This window comes from Triturus cristatus, chromosome 4_2, assembly GCF_964204655.1.
Source record: "Triturus cristatus chromosome 4_2, aTriCri1.1, whole genome shotgun sequence".
In the NCBI taxonomy this organism is placed as follows: Eukaryota; Metazoa; Chordata; class Amphibia; order Caudata; family Salamandridae; genus Triturus; species Triturus cristatus.
Window position 1 is genome coordinate 567,301,126 of NC_140586.1, and position 20,609 is coordinate 567,321,734.

Genomic DNA, 20,609 nt, shown 5'->3' on the forward strand with positions numbered 1-20,609 from the left:
GGTATTGAAAAAGCAGCCAAAGCAATCATGATTCAAATGTCCCTTAAGATCTCAGAGAATGATTCAATAATGATGGAGATGGCAGAAAGTTCAGGAGCCACCAGTTTATAGAACTACGGCTGCATATAGGTAACGCCCTCAAGTAAACCCTTCCAGGTCAGAGGGAGTGTTTGTGATTTAACAACAATTCATAGAACACTAAAGCTAAGTGATGGAAATCTTAACTATCTAAATAAACTTTAGGGGGAAATGTATCTCCTGCAAACTGCAAATAATTGAAAATGGAAGATTTGGATCAAGAGATAAAAGTAGGCTCAGGCATATTTAAACAATTAAAAAAACTATTGCAGTTGAAATCAGTTGCAGAAAAATATCTAGGAACCATGGGACCTGGGGCTCAGGGGATGATGATATTGCAGGTACAGGGTGAGAGAGAGCTGTGGAAAGGCCAGTCCGAGATTTAATATTCAGTCTTCGAGATTGAGCAAAAATCACCTGCGGGGAAAGGTGAAATAATGCGTCCGAGCAGAATTAGGTTGATTTCTGTAGGAGCTTTGGTGCAGAGGAGAAACCTGAAGACAAAGCTTTTGTTAAGAGAATTTACTTTCGAAGGCAGATGCTCAGCGCAAGGATACTGATTGCTGCACGTGCCTGGACTTGGAGGAGATCCAATGGTTGATGTCAAAAGGCAGTATGTGCACAGGGTTCCACAGGTTTACACTGCAGCACTGAAGACTTGAGTTTCCTCTATGTATGACATATTTCCAATAAAAGGCATTGCATCTTTCTCAGATATGTCCAATAGGAAACAGGGCCCTACAGTAGTTCTCTGAATAAGTAAAGTTTTCACAGCTCTAAAAGTATTACTATGTAATTCTTCAGAGGTATTTTCAATTCTAGCCAGATAACACTTGACCATTCTTCAGGACGGGCTTTAATGAACACGCTATGTCTGATGGATCCCCATATGTAGTGCAACTGGTCACAGAGTCCTCCACAAACATCTTTGCCTTGGTGGCAGACCCCTCTCGACCAGAACCATAGAGCTACTGTAGACTTGTAGTCCTAGTACGAGGCACTGCAGGAGTCTGTACATTTCACAAAGATGGGGATTGAAATCAGGAACCTAGGTTCCCAAGACTCAATATCAGCTGTTAGACCCCAGTGATTAAGGTGTTCTCCCTCTATGCATTCATTATGGTGCTGTGGAAGCTTCATCGCTCCTTCTCTCAAGGAATATATAAAGTTAGTGTCAAAAATGGCATGATTCTGGTCTGGGAACTCTCACAGACACTCACACTAACAGCTTCTCTTACTGCCCAGAGAGCACAGCTTCACTCCCTCCCTCGGTCAGTGTCTCCCCCCTAAAGCTTCAAAGGCCTTCCACACCTGACACAAGAACACAAAACAAAATCCCCCAAAGTAACTGGAATCAGGGAAGCCAATCGAAATCACAGAAAAACACAGGAAACACGTAACTCTATCATTCATATCTTACCCTCATGTCCTGCCTTTGTCACGCGCAGTTGTGAACAGGATGCAGAGGCGACCTGCACAAGGACATTTGCATTTCTTAATTGGCTTCTGTTTCTAGACGCTTGTACGAGATGATGGGCCCGATTCACAAAGAGCCTCCGCAGTCGTGGCAGAGGCACCGCAGCCGTAGCGAGGCTCCGCAGCCGTGGCGGAGGCTCCGCAGCCGTGGCGGAGGCTCCGCAGTTGTGACGAGGCTCCGCAGTCGTGGCAGAAGCTCCAAAGTCATGGCAGAGGCTCTGCATTCGCGGCTAAGGCCTCGCAGTCGTGGCAGAGGCTCTGCAGCCGTGCTGGAGGCTCAGTAGTCATGGCTGAATCTCCAGAATGAGTGTGGCCATTCAGCCACGAGTGCGGAGCCTCAGCCACGAGTGCAGAGCCTCCGCCACGACTGCGGAGGCTCTTTGTGAACCGGTCCTAGAGTTTTTGAGGAAAGGACAAGATTTAAAATGTTAATGTTAAAATGTTAACTTATCTTATCTTCACTTTCAATTAGGATATTGCAGCAGGTTTAGAAGCCTGGCAAGAACCAGGTTAGTTCCACGTTAACAGGGACTGAACTCGAGGGGAAGAGTAATTGACATAGCAATGACACCATAAGGCATGATCCCTGTTCAGCAGGCATGCGTCCCAACAAGGGTCAAATGTAGGGAAATACTAGCTGGAGGAAGCCAGAGCAGTGTAAAAGTAGAAAAACATTATTTTACATAGTTTTCTTGATTGGAAAATGTTGTTTGCAGATTTAGATGACTTTGTTTCCTGTGCTGTATGTGGGTGTCAAATACCATCATCTCTGTGTCTGTCCTCTACGGCCGGAAGTAGCTGTGTCGGAGAGAAGCCACCACCTCCATAGGGCAAGACTTATTTTTTCAGGCAATAAGTAAAGTTTGTGCCCCTGAAGAGAGAATAAGATTTCAAAACTCTGGGGCTTATTTACAAACCCCTTGCGCCTCCAGTGCCTCACTTTTAATATGGTGAAAAGTGATGCACCTGCGGCGCAAGGGGCTTGTAAATAAGCCGAGCAATATTCAGCACTTACTGCACTTAACAACAACGGTGTGACTGCTTGACCTATACTTGATCAATCGTTTCTCCCGCTTCCTCCTTTCAGTCCCATGCGTCCCGGCTTCCTTCGAAGCCCATGCCAGCCACAGCGCCAGTTCCATCATTGTGTCCTGGGATCAGGCAGCCAACGCAGAGTTCTACACTGCAACTGCAGTCGGTGTTGTCAACGCAACCTGCACCACCCCCAACACAACTTGTGAAATTCTAAGCCTAGAATGTGGACAGACGTACACAGTGACCATACAGGCTAGCGACGGAGTCTACAATGGATTCGAGAGCCCGGGAATTGAAGTTACAACAGGTGAGGTAGCCTGTAATAAACAGTAATCTCCGGGGGAGTCTATCTAACTGCCCCTCTGCTACCTTACTAGCCATCTTTCCTTCGATTCCACTTGTCATGTGTTCAGTTTACTCGTTTCTCTCCCTTTTCATTCTCTTATTTCTTGCAATGCATCGATTATTCTGTCCGTTTACTTCTTCTGATGTTTTGAGTTCTTTTTTATTTTTTTCCCCTTTTCCTTATTTCTTCTCTTTTTTGTAGTTTGGTAGTATAGCCCTTATCTCATTACCTGTATTTAGCGCTTACCTAATTTAAAAACAACAAACTATTGTCATTAGTCATAGAATTAAGCGTTTTTCAGTCACCCAGGAGTTCCAATTACTAAGGTGCAGGAAGCTGTAATGGAATCTCCCAGATAAGATTGTGTAAATCACATAATAAATCGAAAAGTCTGAATTGAGCACTGTTGCAATTGCCAACACGCATCATCTACCCACCCAAAGGAAGTGTGGAGAAGGGATGACAATTTATTAGATCATCCATGTGTCACATGGTCTTATCCTATTTCAGACTTTACAGTAATGATCTCATGCAGTGAGATATTAAAATATTCTCATACTACACCCTACAATTTAAGTAGCTTTACTAGATTAGAGAGACCCTACAAACCACTGTTGGCCTAAACTACTATTACAACTAATGTGCACTGGGTTGGAAAAGGACAGAAAATAGATCTAAAGGCACCTTACTAATAAAGGTTATGGAATCCTAAAGAGGGATTCAAACTTTCCCAACCATTAATGAATAAATGATAAGGGTACATAAAAACGAAGTACAGATTACATGTCAAAACAGACTGATAATAGTCGATTTCTAGCAGCCTGAATTGTTCCAGATTCTCAACAACTCAGTGGTTTTATTGTAAGTACCAAAGCCTTTCAGCACACAAAATATTCGACTTACTACATATACTAAAGACAAGAAATGACCGCAGAAAGGGTTGTATGACGGAACACCGCTGGAAAATACTCTGCATGCCTTTACCACGCATTTTTTACCCAGCATTTATTTAGATCTCATGTGCTTTTACAATGTAGGCCTTTACCACGCATTGTTTATATATATATTTATATATATAAACAATGTATTTGTGGGGGGGGGGATCCCCACAAACACGAAATTACCTTAAATGTGTGGTAAAGGCATATGTGTTAAAGCAAATGTATTTAAAAAACATGCGTGGTAAAAAATGCGTGGTAAAGGTACAATGTTGTAAAAACCTTGTTGTAAAGGCGGTTTCCCAACAGTGTTGTATGATGGAATAACACTGGGAAATACTCTGCATGCCTTTACCATGCATTTTTTACCACGCATTTTATTAGATTGCATATGCTTTTACAGTGTATGCTTTTACCACGCATTGTTTATATATATATATATATTTATATATATATAAACAAGGTATTTGTGGGGGAAGACCCCCAAACCCCCGAACTTAACTTAAATGTATGTTAAAGGGAGACGTTGTAAAAGCATACGCGTTCTAAAAACATGCGTGGTAAAGTTCCAACGTGGTAAAAACCTAATTGTAAAGGCTGTTTACTCACAGAACAGTACATGGATGTCTTTCTGGTGTAGAATATATGTCTCACTACTACAGAGTGAAACCTCTTGGTGCATAGCCCCTTTCACCTAAGTTCTTTATCCTGTCAACTAAACTCTCGTTACCTACCCAAAGGTTAGATTTAAATTTTAAGTTATTAAAAAATCAAATGAAATATAATTGTGGCTGTAATACTCTGTTGAGTAAAATAATTTCACCTATCTACCTACCTGTGCAGAACTTCCATATGCAGCAAAAACAAAACAGCATTACGAAACTATATGACATTTAAAACTCAAGTGTTCCTGTTGCCTGTTATTATTATTGTTTGCATTTTAAATCATAAAGTATGAAGCTAAAGTATTTTTGAAAATGTAACGGTTTACCAATTTGTGACTTTGTCAACTTCTGTACCTTTGTAGCACCATGCACACCACCAGCGGTGGAGTCGAGCGTGAACTGTGACACAAACGCTCTATTCGTCACCTGGGACAGTAGTGATGGAGCCACATCGTACACTGCAACTGCAGTGGGAAGAGATGGCCGAACACTCACAAGTGCCACAAATGCCACCTACGTTGAAATCCCAGGTCTTCAATGCGGTGAATTCTACAATGTGACCGTAGTAGCCGTCCGCGAAGATTACCAAAGTCCAGCAAGCCCGCCGGTGGAAACCGCCGCCGGTAATGATCTTTAGGTCTTCACTTCCTTCTTCCACATGATCTACTTGAATATCACCCCTGGGGTGTTTCCTTTGCTTCCCTATTAACAATCTCCGACAGCTGCCAGTCCCTTCTTTGGCTTCCATTTATTTAGGTGATATGGTATTGATCATCTTTCTTTACTTATTTCTCTTTCCAGAATCTATAATCACCTTGGTGGTATCATGCAATGACATCTCAATGTCTATCCACACCCTTCATTGGCCTCACCTTGTTTGCCACATTAGTGTTGGTCTACTATCCAATCTTCCACTGACTTTTCAATTATTTCACCTTCTTTACAAGAACTTACCATCATTTACTTGGTGATAGTTTCCAAAAGGGAGTGTTTTTTTTGCAACTAATTTTCAAAGTCAGGCCCTCATGTTGTTACAACTCTATTACGTGTTTTTTCTTCACAACCATTTGACCACCTCTTAGCCAGCCTTTTCTACAACTGTAAGCATAGGCAAAGCAGATAGCTCTGCAAAAATGGCTGCTTTCTGCATACAATGCATCAATGAGATAAGCAAATGACTGTGTTTTGATTGAGGGTGCTTTTGAAATTTAAAGTAGTCCCTAATGCATTACAATACAAGCATTGGGAGATGGAATGCCACATCAAATAGCCAGTCGAATGCAGTGAGAGAGATTTACTCCTCTGTGTGGAGCCAAAGAATACTCTAAGTATAGATGAAATCATTCATAACAAGAGGTTTTGCAGACACTTAGGCTGTCAAGCCAAACTTAGTCACAGTAACCTCTTCAATACGTCTATACTGACTGAAATATTGATTAAAAGTCCTTCAGGGTGCTTTACATCTGGATAATGAAATATGATGTCAATCAGTCATGAGCTGATTAAGGGAAGGTTTTCAGGAAAGACAGAAGCAATGGCAATTAAGAAGAGTGACTATGAGGAGCATCTGACAGATCCTATCCTAGTGGGAGTTTTGGTGAGATAAGCTTGCTGATGGGTTTGCATGCCTATTTTGGGAAGAGCATGTTAAATGGTTGCACAAGCTCCCAATCACGGAATAGGAGGTTCTAATGTGCTGAGGATCAATGGTTTGGCTTGATAATATGTTTTTAGTTTTATCCTACATCAAAAGTGATTCAGCTGACACTTTAGTTTTTGATCAAAGTTGCCTCAAGGAAAAGGGCCAAGTGTCCTAAGCTTGTTCCACTTAAAAAGTTAGTGCCAAACTCTGTTCCTGAAGCTAGATCTTAGGCTTCCTCTTAAAATGCTCACACATATCTAACACAGCTTTAAAGACAACTGCTTGGTTCCATTTTGTCTACAGGAGTGTATGTGTCACCCTCCATCTCTGGTACTTCTTTTTTCCCCCATCCTAAATGATCGAATGTAAATCCTCACAAAATTTTCTATTCTGTATCCCAGGTCAAAATTCCCTGACACCATCCAAAAAACAGTTTTCCCACAAGTATGTCTTTTTCTGTTCCTGCTGAAGTGATTTTCCTTCATTATCATCCTTCACCCAATTAATAAGACATTAATATCTAAGCCATTCTGGTTACTTTTGTTCTTAGGAGTGCATGATGCACATCATCGAGATGTACTACAAGAATGAGTTTATAATCCATGTCAAGTGTTTTACTATGGAGCGACTGTCGATTATTGATGGTATATGCAGCCCCCTGTGCACATCATTATACATGGTATATGCACGTCCTTTTTTCTACATAGTTTGAATTTCATATGCTGCCCAGGGCCAGGTTGTGCAAGGATTTCCCCTGTCCTAGGTAAAGCAATATTATGCCACCAAGGGACCATATTAGATGTTTATCTGGGCAATCTAGCACCCTAAATAGCTCCCTAGTGTTGCCCTCCTGTAGTACGAGCTATGCCCCTCTCTTTTGCAACCATGTCTGGAAACCATGTCTAGTCATGGGTATGAAACAAGAGAGGTGAGGCACAGCAGCCAGAACAGATGACTCCAGAGCGCGGGGATCCCCGTTTGAACCCTGGCGCCGACGGCAGCTCAGCTCAGCACCATGTGACTCTGGCCATAGCTCATTTAATCTCCCAGACGGCCCCCAGTGCCTTGAAACCTTAAGGGGTGATACATTTGTACTTTACAAATATGGATTACATTACATTACCCATCTTGTGCACATAGTGACTTCTTCCTCCATCTCAAAACTCTGAGGCTCTCAGCGAGTCTGGTAGAGTTCCTCAGAGAGTCTGGCCAGTGGCGCAACAAAACTTGAGGTGCCCCCCCTTCAAAGTGCATGGGCGGGGCCCCCCAAGCTCTGGACCCAGTCAGGAGCTCTCAAGCCTGCCCGTGCATAGTTCCGGAGAGGGCCCCCTGGAGCTCAGCCTTCCCCCACACAGGGGGTGGGGTTGGGGGATATTGTTACGTCACTGAGTCCGGCAGTAGTTAGACTATATTTGATGCCTCTCTACCTCAACCAGTTAGAAATCACTATATTCGCAAGTTGTCACTGAGCGTACGTGTCGGGCCAATTTCCTATTCCTTCTACATTACATAACTCCTGTATACTAGATAGATGTGCCCTTTGCTATCAAGGAGCCTTTGCTCAAGTACAACTCTATTAGAGATCATCAGAGGAGCCTTGCAGCTCTATGTTCAACTATTCACCTGGCAGGCCTAATTGCTAGCTCAACCTGCACATCTCAGCCAGTATCAATTCACTGTCATCCACTTTCAATCTCACAACAAGCAATTCTGTCCTGCTCAGAGTACTCCACATATGTTGAGCACGAAGTAAAAGAGATTCTTCATAACATATCTTATTATTATTTAGATATCATCTATAATGATGTTTTATCTCATTTTGGCTTTGACTAATGTGTTATAACTTCCCTTCTGTCAAAATCCTCAATGTTTTTTTTTAAAGAAATGAAATAGTTATAGAGTTAACACTGAAATATTTCTCTGTATAAATTCCATGTTTTCTTTTTACTCTCCTCGCAGTACCCTGTACGCCTCAGCATCTGACTGCTGATGTTCGCTGTGAAAACAACACAATCTTGGTGACATGGAATGCTGTCAGCGGGGCTGCATCGTATGTTGCCACAGCGATAGGAAAAGATGGCGTACCAGTGTTGTGCAACTCCACAGAAAGTACCTGCATGCTGTCAGGCTTAGCATGCGGGAACAACTACTCGATCACAGTGAGGTCCTCCGATGGGGTCTGTCAGAGCGCTGCAAGTACTACAGCATATTTCACCACAGGTAGACATCTAAACAGTTTTTTTCCGGAAGCTGTCTTTTTTATTTATCTAGATCAGTAGCATGCGGAATACCTTCCGGGGTATATGTTTTGTCTCATAGGTTTCCATAATGGCATCCAATGCATGCTTCACTTTCTATTATACTGTGTTGAGGTGTTCACCAGATGTGCTGAATATTTCCTGTTCCGAGTCTTCAACTTGGAGATCAGGCACGGCATCCTGAGGTTTTCATGATAAACTGACTAGACCAATGGCACCTGGGATAAATTTTCCCAGAGCACCAATCCGGCCTATAGCCGTTATCATTGGCATGTCACCATGACTAACTCATGCCTACTGTACTCAACGTAAGCTTTCTCACAAAGCGGCCATCCTGAATACAGTCATAAAATTACAAAGGTATACGAAATCGCTGTTGGCAAAGCAAAATGCTATCTTTCCTCAGAGGGTCTAACAAGGATTCTCACAGTGCAAATGTACTATTCCTGTGGTTTGTCATAGGGGTAACCAAAACCAAAACCCTTGTCTTCTACTGTAACCTGAGAGATTCCACATAGGCTCTAATTCTGAGTAATAACAATCCACCTTAAATGCTTCTTCACTGTAACATCTGCATATCACAGTAATTATGTCAGGCCTTCTTCTGGAACGAATGCCTATGGGGTTCCCCCAACTTTTATCCTTGCTTTACGGTTCTACCATTCCTAACTCCATGCCCTCAGTGACCAAATTGGCCCTACAAGCTAGGAGGGCAGCTTAACGACACACCCACTAGGACACCAAACTCACACAACGAACACCTCTCTGGCATGGTATCTGCTTGAGGGAGGTGGCATCTTTACAGGATTTCGGACGATGGGATCTTATTGGAATCTCACGATTTGGGGATGTCTGGTCAGGGACACACATGCATTCATATCAAGAAATATAAACCACATATCCATTGACTCATACACAGTTTTATAAATATCTTCAACTGAGACATGTACTTCAGCTGCATTCCTCCCAGACTGACTTACTCCCCGAGTTCAGTTCACTGGAGGCTAAACTTCTGATGGGTGATTTGGGCAAAGGTAAAGTCTCTAAAATGTATCGAATCTTGATAGTTAATACATCGGACACCGTGTACCACCTTAAATGCCTGATGTCAGGCATGATAAGGACCTCTATAGGATGAGGATTGGTGTAACGCACTGATGGCACTAAGGAGGATCACAACCTCTTCCAAACTATGGCTGGTCCAAACATACTAAGTGTATGGTGCCTATCTCTACCCAGCTAGGCTTCACCGAGCAAGACTGCTTCACGAGCCTACATGCCCTCATTGTGGCGATGCTCCTGACAATTTTTACCATGTGGTTTGGCTGTGTCCTATAATTCAAACGTTCTGGTCTGCGGTAGTAAGAGAGTTAACTGAGAGGGTCCTCCTTTCTCCCGTAATGCTTCTGCTGGGTGTCCTTGAGGGCTCAAGAGGTGCACAGGCTGACTGGTCACTGTTAGGGACGGACCTTATAGTTGCTAAGCGAGATATCTCTACCCAATAGAAGTCCCCTTCTCCTCCCACTCTCTCACAATGACCCTGGGGGTGGATTGGTGTGCGCTGCAGGAGAGACCAGTCTACGAGGCCAGGGGTTGGCCACTTAAGCATGGCCGAATATGGGGGAAGTGGTTAGGCCAGTAAATCCATGGTACTACTTAAGGCCGGAGGTGCCACTGTTGCTGCTGCTTTGTAATGATGTATTGTATCGACTGAATGCCAGTGCCTTGCAATCACATTATATCTTTTTATCTGAAAGCCAAATGTGTGTCGTATTGTTCTTCATTTTCTTTGTGCAAAATTAATTAAAATCTGTTTATCAAAAAAAATGTCAGGCCCACTGCATGTAACTCTTCTTAACACACAATCAGCCCTATAACATTTATAATCAGCTTGTCAATATGCCAGTCTCCTACAGTATTGGGCATAAACTGTCCCACAAGGCAGTACCTTGTATGCCATAGAAAAATTGCAAATATGTACAAACCTGCCCTTGTCAAAACAAAATAAAAACTCTCCTAAGAGAGCCTAATAGGAATTATCATAGTGCACATTCTGTTTGGGTGGTGGTGCACCAACATTAAAACGATTGACTCCTATGGTAATCTGTGAGATTCTATGTCACAAAATACTTTCATACAGGCTTCAGACCATTGTAATAACAATCCATCCTTCAAGAGTATTGCCTTTAACACATGCTTCTCACAATAGTTAAGTCAGGCCTCCTGCCTTTGTCATGACATTTCATGATAAACAGATCAAACGTATCGAATCCGCTATAACGTTCCCCAATTAACCAATAAAGCCTTTACCCTTTACCATTGACTTGACCTATAACCAGTCAGGCCTATTAAAATGTACAAAAACTGGCAACCATTATGTATTTAGTTATACAATTGCAAATAAGTAGAAAAACATAATTTACAAAGCAATATATGGCCCCTCTCATTAGGCCTTAACAAGAATCATCACTGTGAAATCCCCCGAGGATTGTCAGGGTGGGTGGGCAACATCAAAAACATTTTCTTTTATGGTAATCAGTGAGATTACATGTAACATAATACCTATCTATATCCTGTAACACAATGTAATTACAGCCCACTGTTAAAGGCATACTGAATTTAAAACATTAATTTTACAAATGAGCTAGGTGTACTCTTTTGGTCTTAATTGTTCATAATAATCAGCTTAGACTATGGCTTTGGACATTCTTTTCCTGGTTCAAATTCAGGCATATAGCTTATCACCATAGCTAATTCTGGGCTACTACTTTGAGTTTAAGCTTTCCCACAAAGCAACCATCAGGCACAGAGTCATACAAGTACAAAGAATTACAGTTGGCTATGCAAAATACTATCTCTCCTGAGGACCTAACATGGATTCTCACAGAGCATAGAATCTACATCCATAGTTTGTCACAGGAAGCAACCAATACGAAAATCCTTACCGACAACTTTAATCTATAAGATCCAATGTAATATAATCCTTCTCAGCAGGGTAATAACAATCCACCTATGTTAGACCTTTCATCCTTGGCGTGGTTTCCCCTGACTTTTTGCCTTCTGACCTCCTGTTTTGCTGACTTCATTTTTGCTGGTTTTAGGATTCTGGGCGCTTTACCACTGGTAACCATTGCTAAAGTGCAGATGCTCTGTTCTCCAAAATTGGCTAGTCTACAATTGGATTATTTATGTCGTTATAAGTCCCTAGTAAAGTGCACCACATGTGCCCAGGGCCGGCCTGAAAATTAAATGCTACTAGTGGGCCTCCAGCACAGCTTGTCCCCCCACTCCAGTAGCCCTTTAAATATAGTTCAGGCCTGCCACTGAAGAGCCTGTGTGTGCAGTTTAAACTGCCATTTCAACCTGGCAAGTTATCCATCGTGCCTGGCCAAAACCCTCATTTTTAATACATATAAGTCACCCCTAAGGTAGGCCCTAGGCAGCGCCAAGGGCAGGGTGCAGTGTATTAAAAAAGTTGGACATGTACTTTTAAGTTTTACCTGTCTGGTTGTGAAATACTCTTAAATTCGTTTGTCTCTACTGCAGGGCATATCTCTCCCATAGGTTAACATGGGAACTACCATGTGACATTTTATAATTATAGTTTCCCAATGGGATAAGATAGGAAAATCAAATTTAGTGTCTCTGGACTCACAATTTGAAAACACAACTTATGGGGAAGCTGACACTTGCACCTGGATAGGGCTGTGCCTGTCTCGATACAAAGGGTTTCATACCCTCCTATAGCGAGTCTGCGGCCAGGGCAGGAAAGGTCCTGGCCGCAGACTCACTACATCTCTTTGAAGTCTCCCTACTTCAAAGGCCACATTGGGTATAAGTAGTGGACATCTGACACCATGGAATCAGCTCTCTGCTGGAACCAAGGACATTCTGCCAGGAAGAAGAGCTGCTGTGCTGTAGGAGGAACTGCCACTCTGCCAAATGCTTTGCTGCATTTGCCTACTGCCTGCCGATTGCTGCGCTGTAGGAGGGACTGACACTTTGCTACCTGCTTTGCTATGCTGGGCTGCTGCTTCTTGCCTGGAAGTGAGAAGGACCGGACCTGCTCTCTACATCCTTGAACCCAAGTTTCTCGCTTGCTGGCTTGCCTCCTGTTTTTAAGTCTCAGAGCCATCAAAGACTTCTTTCCACTCTTCTTCAGCTGTTAGACTCTGTCAACAGTGAGTCCTGCCTTGCCAAGAGGTGAACATCCAGTCCTGGGCCTTGAAAGTAGGTTCTGCAGCTGTTTTCCTTCATAGTGTGGCACAGTGATGACTTTGCGCCCATCGGAACCAACGCAGTGCTCTTTGACGCTGACTCAGTGGCAATCATAGTCTGGCTCAACAATGACACGGGTCCTGACTTCGAAGCGCAATGACGACGTAGCGCCGATCCGAGGATATCTCTGCATGGCTCTACGACGATCCAGCACCTGCATCGTAAAGAGTTAGAAGATGACACAGGACCCAAATGCGTGAATCGGAACTGATGCATCGAGTTGCAATGCTTCCTCCATTCAAGGTACTTCTTCAGCGGGCCCTGTGTGGGTCCAGTAGCTGGCCTGCTCTCCATCACGGTTGGCCTAAACTTTGGATTTACCCCTGTCCTGCGCGGCCTCAAGTACATTTTAAGCGCTAATGACTGCTAAGCACTATATCACAGTTTCCTCTTTAAAAATTCATATCTCGAGTTTTATTTATTGGATATTTGTTGTTTTTGTCTTCTTTTACTCAGATAAATATTCTCCATTTTTTCTAAGCTGGTGTGGAGTCTTTTTATGGTGTTTTGCACTAGGTTATTGTAATTTAAGTGTTGCACAAATACTTTTATTATTGCCTCCTAAATGAAGCTTGACTGACTTCTCTGTGCCAAGCTACCAGCGATGAAGCACAGGTTAATTTAGACTGTGTGTCTGACTTACCATGACTAGGATTGTGGTCCCTACTTAAACAGGGTAGAAACCTCTGCCAATTAGAGACCCCGGGGGGCAGATTTATGAGCCCCTTGCGCCACTTTTGCGTCACTTTTAACATGGGAAAAGTGACGCAAAAGTGGCGCAATGGGCTCATAAATCTGCCCCCCCATTTTTAACAACCCTTAAATGAATTGAATAAGAGATCAGACCTATAGCAATGCTCATTGGCTTGCCAACATAACTCAGTCCCGCTGTATTCAATGTAAGCTTTCCCAGGAGCCAAAAAGTGCAATGCATGCACTTCTCTCAGTGGAAGTACATACCTTCAGCCCTATCAAATGTTATACTCAGGGAAACCAACGTGTTCTTAAAGCCGAAACTCCTCTCTCAGTTGTACTCTAATGCTCTGTAGTTTATTGTTGATCACAAAAGTTGTGGAACAGCTACACAGTCAAGCCAGACCTAAAAACGTCTCCCAAATGTTTTAGCTATACACGCGGATCCTTTTTTTGATTTGTCTAACCATTGTTTTATTTTCTTACTCAGAGCCATGCAAGCCAAATATTGTTGCAGCAGACTACGTGCTTAACACCGCCGCGGTGGCCTGGCAGCCTTGTGAAGGGGCCACGTCCTACACAGCCACGGTCGAAGGAAGCAACGGGCACGTGGCCACCTGCATCACAACCGACACCTTCTGCGACATCCCCGATCTAGCGTGTGGGCAAGTGTACATCGCCTACGTCACAGCCAAGAATGAGAAGTGTAATATCACATCGAACTTCACAAAGGAGATCATCACATGTAAGTGCCCGGTTTACTCCCAAAATCATCTTGTATTGTATCCAATGTAAGAATGCGCACATTTTTAATTTTTCTGCTCAAATTTACGTATTTCCCGAATTTTGGCCTATCCACAGTTTCCAGAAATTCCCATTTATCTTATGCAGCACACTGGCATAGTTTTCTTTATCACAAGCCGTCTATGTTTCCTTCCGAGTATTGGTTAGCGTGGAAAGTGGGTGTGCGATTTTCTCGCAAATTAACCTTAATACCATTTTCCTCACAAATAAGCAACTAAACAGGTGATTGTGATTTTGTAAAAAATATTTAACAACTTAAAAGCGGCACGAAAGTCCCGATTATAATGGTAAAATCCACATTCAGATTTCTTCACAAACTAGGGTAGTAATTGTAGTATTCACAAGAATTATGCGAAATTAACGATGAATTTTTTTTGCAGATTTCAATTCCCATTTTAATGACGCAGATTAGATGAATCAGGAAAATTTAGAACCGTCTGCTGCGACAGACAGACCCACTTACGAAATGCTGTGTGTGTCAGCAGTAGAGCTTATCTAGAAACCATTAACCGGGGTCAATAAAAACTGCAGTTTTTGAAATATATTTTTGTCTGCACAACAAAATGTAGGGAAAGTTGTTCTTAAAGCAGTCATGCCATTTACTGTTGATTCAATAGCCATTTCATGTGTTTTAAATGACTTTTTACTCTAACTTTCTTATACTTTCTAATTACCTGCATCATAACTTTAACTAGTACTGAATACCAACTTGTCAACTGGTGCATAAAGGAGTCGTGAGTATTTCATGGCGCCTATCATTTTCGCAGCTGAACGACAGGAGGCCTCTTGCAGTGCTCTGTAACTGCTCCTCACAGATTCAAATCTGAACAGGAGGTCCCATGCTGTGCTCTCCCCCTGCTCCTCTCAGTCAAACCTGAACAGGAGGCCCCTTGCAGTGCCCCCTCTGGGGTCCTCACAGATTCAAGGCTCAACAGGAGGCCTCATACAGTGCTCCCCCTCTGCTCCTCTCAGTCAAAGCTGAACTGGAGGCCCCTTGCTCGGGTCCTCACTGATTCAAGGCTGAATAGGAGGCCTCATGCAGTGCTCTCTCCCTGCTCCTCTCAGTCAAAGCTGAACAGGAGGCCTCATGCAGTGCTCTCCCCCTGCTCCTCTCAGTCAAAGCTGAACAGGAGGCCTCATGCAGTGCTCTCCCCCTGCTTCTCACAGATTCAAGGCTCAACAGGAGGCCTCATGCAGTGCTCCCCCTCTGCTCCTCACAGATTCAAGGCTGAACAGGAGGCCCCTTGCAGTGCTCTCTCCCTGCTCCTCTCAGTCAAAGCTGAACCGGAGGCCCCTTGCTCGGGTCCTCACTGATTCAAGGCTGAATAGGAGGCCTCATGCAGTGCTCTCTCCCTGCTCCTCTCAGTCAAAGCTGAACAGGAGGCCTCATGCAGTGCTCTCCCCCTGCTTCTCACAGATTCAAGGCTGAACAGGAGGCCTCATGCAGTGCTCTCCCCCTGCTTCTCACAGATTCAAGGCTGAACAGGAGGCCTCATGCAGTGCTCTACCCCTGCTCCTCTCAGTCAAAGCTGAACAGGAGGCCTCATGCAGTGCTCTCCCCCTGCTTCTCACAGATTCAAGGCTGAACAGGAGGCCTCATGCAGTGCTCTACCCCTGCTCCTCTCAGTCAAAGCTGAACAGGAGGCCTCATGCAGTGCTCTACCCCTGCTCCTCTCAGTCAAAGCTGAACAGGAGGCCTCATGCAGTGCTCTCCCCCTGCTCCTCTCAGTCAAAGCTGAACAGGAGGCCTCATGCAGTGCTCTCCCCCTGCTCCTCTCAGTCAAAGCTGAACAGGAGGCCTCATGCAGTGCTCTCCCCCTGCTCCTCTCAGTCAAAGCTGAACAGGAGGCCTCATGCAGTGCTCCCTCTTGGGTCCTCACAGATTCAAGGCTGAACAGGAGGGATCTTGCAGTGCTCTCCCCCTGCTCCTCACATATTCAAGACTGAACAGGAGGCCTCATGCAGTGCTCCCCCTCTGCTCCTCTCAGATTCAAGGCTGAACAGGAGGCCTCATGCAGTGCTCCCCCTCTGCTCCTCTCAGATTCAAGGCTGAACAGGAGGCCTCATGCAGTGCTCTCTCTGCTTTTCACAGATTCAAGCCGAACAGAAGGCCTCTTGCAGTGCTCTCCCACTGGTCCTCACAGATTAATGGCTGAACTGGAGGCCCCTTGCAGTATTCTCCCCCTCTGCTCCTCACAGATTCAAGGCTGAACAGGAGGCCCCATGCAGCGCTCTTTTCCCACTCTTCAAAGTCAAAGGATGAACAGGAGGCCTATTGCAGAGCTCTCCCTCTGCACCTCACAGTTCCAAGACTGGGGATTGAAATGAGGTAGAGGTAGGCAAACCTGAAATCTGTCAACAAATCTGCGGAGGAGCAATACTGGCAAAGCACTCGTAGGTCATGCATAAGATTATGTTGTATTGGCTTGGGGCATGAGCGGCAAAGGCCTTTAGCTGGTGATCTTTGTTAGACTTGTAATGGGGCAAGTGCTAGCATTTTGAACATTTAAAAATGATTGAACAAACAAGAATCAAGGGAATCAAACACAAAGCATTCCATTATTTCAGTTTAAAGTTGATGATATTGGGGAAGAGCCAAGATGGCGACCGGAGCAGACGCTTGAGCGCCCGGCTCCGTCGGCCCTTGGCCTCGGACTATCATCCTGATTCCCATCCTCGCCGATTCTCGAGGTGAAACGTGTGCGACGACGCGCTGTCCACGCCGCGCTTCCCCGAAGTCCCAGCCCGCCCGGATGCCGGAGTTCTTGGTGCTTTTGTCCTCCGCCCTGGACCCCTGTTCCATTGTGGCCTTTGCCGGCCCCCTGGAAGCTCCGCAGTCACCGGACCCGCTAGCGCAAGCCCGAGCCCCGCGGTCCCGACCTCACCTCACACCACGGACTGTCGCCAGATGAGCCTGGGGAGGGACGGCCAGACACCTCCTGCACCCTGCGTCTGAAGGGCTGGGGCTGTAAGGTAAGCCCCGGTGCGGCGAGTCTCCTGCCCCGATCTGTGGACCGCGCTGTGGGAGGCTGCCGACCCCCTTCTTCTATTGCCTAGTCGGCTGCAAAGAGAACCCGAGGGAAGGGAGGCGACTGTTGGCTTTCTCTGTTGCGGCGCAGACCTGAGGGGAACTGACTTCTTGCTACGACCCCCCCCCCTGGCCATTGTACCGTCCGGCGGTAAAACATGGCGTTGTTTGCCTGCTCGCGGCTGGGGGGTGATACTCCGGTCTTGCCCGCTGCCCGCTTCGCCCTCCCTCCACCAGACACCAGCTCCACAGTGCCGTCCCGGATTGCTGCCGATGTGGGGGTGCAGCTTCCGCTGACATGCGGCTCCGTTCTGGCTGTCCTGCGGGACTTTCGTCTACAAATGTGTGCTCGCTTGCAGGCACTGAGTGAGCAGTTTGACTCCATGCTGTCGGCTGCGGGTCGTGAGCGCTCCGTTTGTCATCAACACGGCGTGGGTCTGCCAGTGCTTTTGTCCTCTTGCGGGGACGCAACGGCTGTGTGTGATCGTGCTACACTGGTGCCTGCATCTGGCTTTCCCGGCACCCAGGATCAATTGCTCTCCAGCTCAACAGCGGATACTTTGTTTCCCCGTTCATTGCTGCCTGCTTCATTGTTGCCTGCCTCACCGCGCCTGCAAGAGTATCCAGCTGAGCAACACCTAACCTCCTCTAGGAATCGTTCACGGTGGCCTACTGCTTCTTTTCTGTGGAACTCCTGTACTCTACATGCCATGTCTGGACTTTATGTGGTGCACAAAGGGACCTCTACAGATGGTCGGCGGCCATTTTGTGATTCTATTTCACCATCTTCCCCCAAGCGGCCATATTGTCTTTGTCTGCACGGGGTGCGGGGCCTTCATGTAGGGGCTGGCTTAATCTCAAGCCCGCGATCGGGCCAGGGCTAGACTGATTTATATCGCCATGGTTTCACGGATGGGCTGGACGGGGACTGGAACTGTATGTATATGTTGTGCGCACTCGTCGCGATCTGTCTTCCGTCATTTAAATTGTTGTGACAACTCATTTTCACACGACCGCTTTTGGTGTAGTGGGTTCTCAGTGTGTGGAGGCCATAGAGGGCCGATGGTTCAGGGCGCTCTGATGATACGTAGGCTCCTCCCCACTTTCTTCTTTTTGGGAGTTTAGATTGGTATAGTCCTATTCTTTTCTCACCCCCTTTATCATAGGTGTACTGTTTTCTTACCTTTTTTACTCTATTCTTACTCTCTCTCTTGTCTATATTTCGGGTTTATTGGGCGACAGGCACTATGCTGGGGGGGGGGCAGGCCGTAGCCTCCGCATTGGTGTAGGGTGGGGGGGTAATTTACTGTTTCTAATTAGTTCTATGGGCCTTTTTTTTTCTTTTTATGTTTCTGTACTATACTTGTTTCGATTCTGGGTCCGGGTGTGGGGTTGACTGAGTGGGGGCGGCACTGGAGGGGTGCGTAATTGCTCATGTGACTATCCTGTTATATAACTGCATTGCCTCACTGCCTGAGATTTTACTTCCATTGCTGTTTTAATGATGCTGCTGCTCTCTCGTGTGGTGAAGATATCGTGCGGACTCGAATCTCCTTGGTTCTTACTCTTCACTGACTTTTTTCCTGATAAAATTATTTTGAAAAACTTTAAAATTAACCTTCACTTCTCCTCCCCCTGGTGTCAAGGATCTCTCCAGTGTATAATTCATAAATCGTTGCTAATCTTGACCGTTGAAGCACAGGGGCCGTAATGTTTGTATCAGTGCTTAACCGTATCGTGGCCGGCCTGAAGGTTGTAGGCCCGTATTTGTTCTTTTAATATGCACGAATAAAGGTTTTAAAAAAAAAAAAAAAAAAAAAAAAAAAGTTGATGATATTCAACACCACACTAGCATTATAATATGGAGCTGCAGTTTTCGCGATAAAAGAAGGCCACATAAGTGATGGTCCAGTGGATTGACGTGAACAGGCAAAGTATGTCGTGGAGTAAACACTATTGCCCATGTTAAAGTGGGAAGAAATCATTGCTACAGCATTCAGGTGCTGGCTTGTGCCTTACTGTAGAATCCTATAAAGGGTGAGGATGTGGCGTAATGGCCAGAGTTGTCAACTTTGGAGCTGGGGAACCAGGTTTGAGTCTGGCGTTGGCTCAACATCCTGTTATTCTGTACAAATCGCTTAGTCTCCCCTACTTCCAAGAAATTAATGTCCCCTTGTGTAATGTAACTGGTGCTCATGTAAAGCACTCCCATACCTTCGGGCTGAGTTCACGCTATATAAATATGCAAAAAATAATAGAAACCTGAGTTATGGGCGCAGAATTTACCTTGGGTATTCCGAGACAGCGTATTACAGGCGAGGCGCTGTATGCTTTTTCCCTTAGGATCTAGAGTATAAAAGAGGCCAGAACTATAGGACCAGATGTCTTTGCGACTGCCGAAGACTAGGGTCTTCATTTTATTAGCAATAGATATTGGCCAAGGGTTGTCCATCTATTGGTTTACAACTGAGAAGCAGGCACCCAGGTCAGCTCAGATGTAATAAGTGAAACCAAAGGAGATGAACAACTGGGCCGAAGCATTAGCAAGTAGCAGTAACAAGGAGATCTCTGGCAAACCATACAAGGTACTTCAAAGGAATGGTTTACGCAGGATTAATCATACTGGATTTCCTATTCTTTCTTCTGCACCTGATTTAAGCCTCAGATGCACATTGGTGCAGTGATTTCCTGTTGGAGTGAGGACCAGGTTGTCAAGGAATGCTGGTCAGGAAAATCTCTTGTCTGGAATTGTGAACATTTAGGAGCCACGAAGAAGGCGTAGGGTGAGGATTGACTTTAGGAGCTAGCCACAAGGCCGTAGAATGGAGCAAAATTCAAAACTCAAATCTCAAGTATAAAATCTCAGCAAAGGTAAGAGTTACTTAGAATTTATGGAAGTTTCTTGAGATGCAGAATGCACAGTGGGCCCCTTCACATGCTTAGTGGTCCACACAGTAAAAGGGATTCAATGCACAGGAAAAGAGGAATACGATTTGGGAAAATCAAATTCGAGCAAGAGAATGAGTAGGGTCCCTGGGTCCTACAGTCAGAAAGGAATTATGGAGACTTGATAGGTCCTGTGGTCCTTTTGAGCTAGGAGTTCATAATTCTACATCAAGAAGAGTGCCGGATTAAAACCCGTGGATGCCGCTAGGCAGTCGGAATTTCGCCCCCACAAATTATCTCTCAACTAGATTTTTAATTTTACCAACCAACAATTTTAATGAACCAATTTTATTACCCAAAGCAAAACATTAATAATTATTAATGATATTAAACAAAAAATATATATATTAAAATTTAAATAAACCAACAAAACTTTAAATATTCACTTTCCTCAATTTGTTTGTGGTAAAATCTTTCTGGCT

At 44.8% G+C, this 20,609-nt stretch overlaps 1 protein-coding gene across 1 annotated transcript in view; it reads left to right on the forward strand.

The window, feature by feature from the left end:
* The window catches only part of LOC146834707 (uncharacterized), a 293,340-nt gene that overhangs the window by 205,196 nt on the left and 67,535 nt on the right, over positions 1-20,609 (forward strand). Inside the window, exons 42-45 of the mRNA XM_085602223.1 lie at positions 2,642-2,896; positions 4,901-5,161; positions 8,140-8,400; positions 13,900-14,154. Coding sequence (XP_085458349.1) covers positions 2,642-2,896; positions 4,901-5,161; positions 8,140-8,400; positions 13,900-14,154 — 1,032 coding nt within the window. The remainder of the gene's footprint in view (positions 1-2,641; positions 2,897-4,900; positions 5,162-8,139; positions 8,401-13,899; positions 14,155-20,609) is intronic.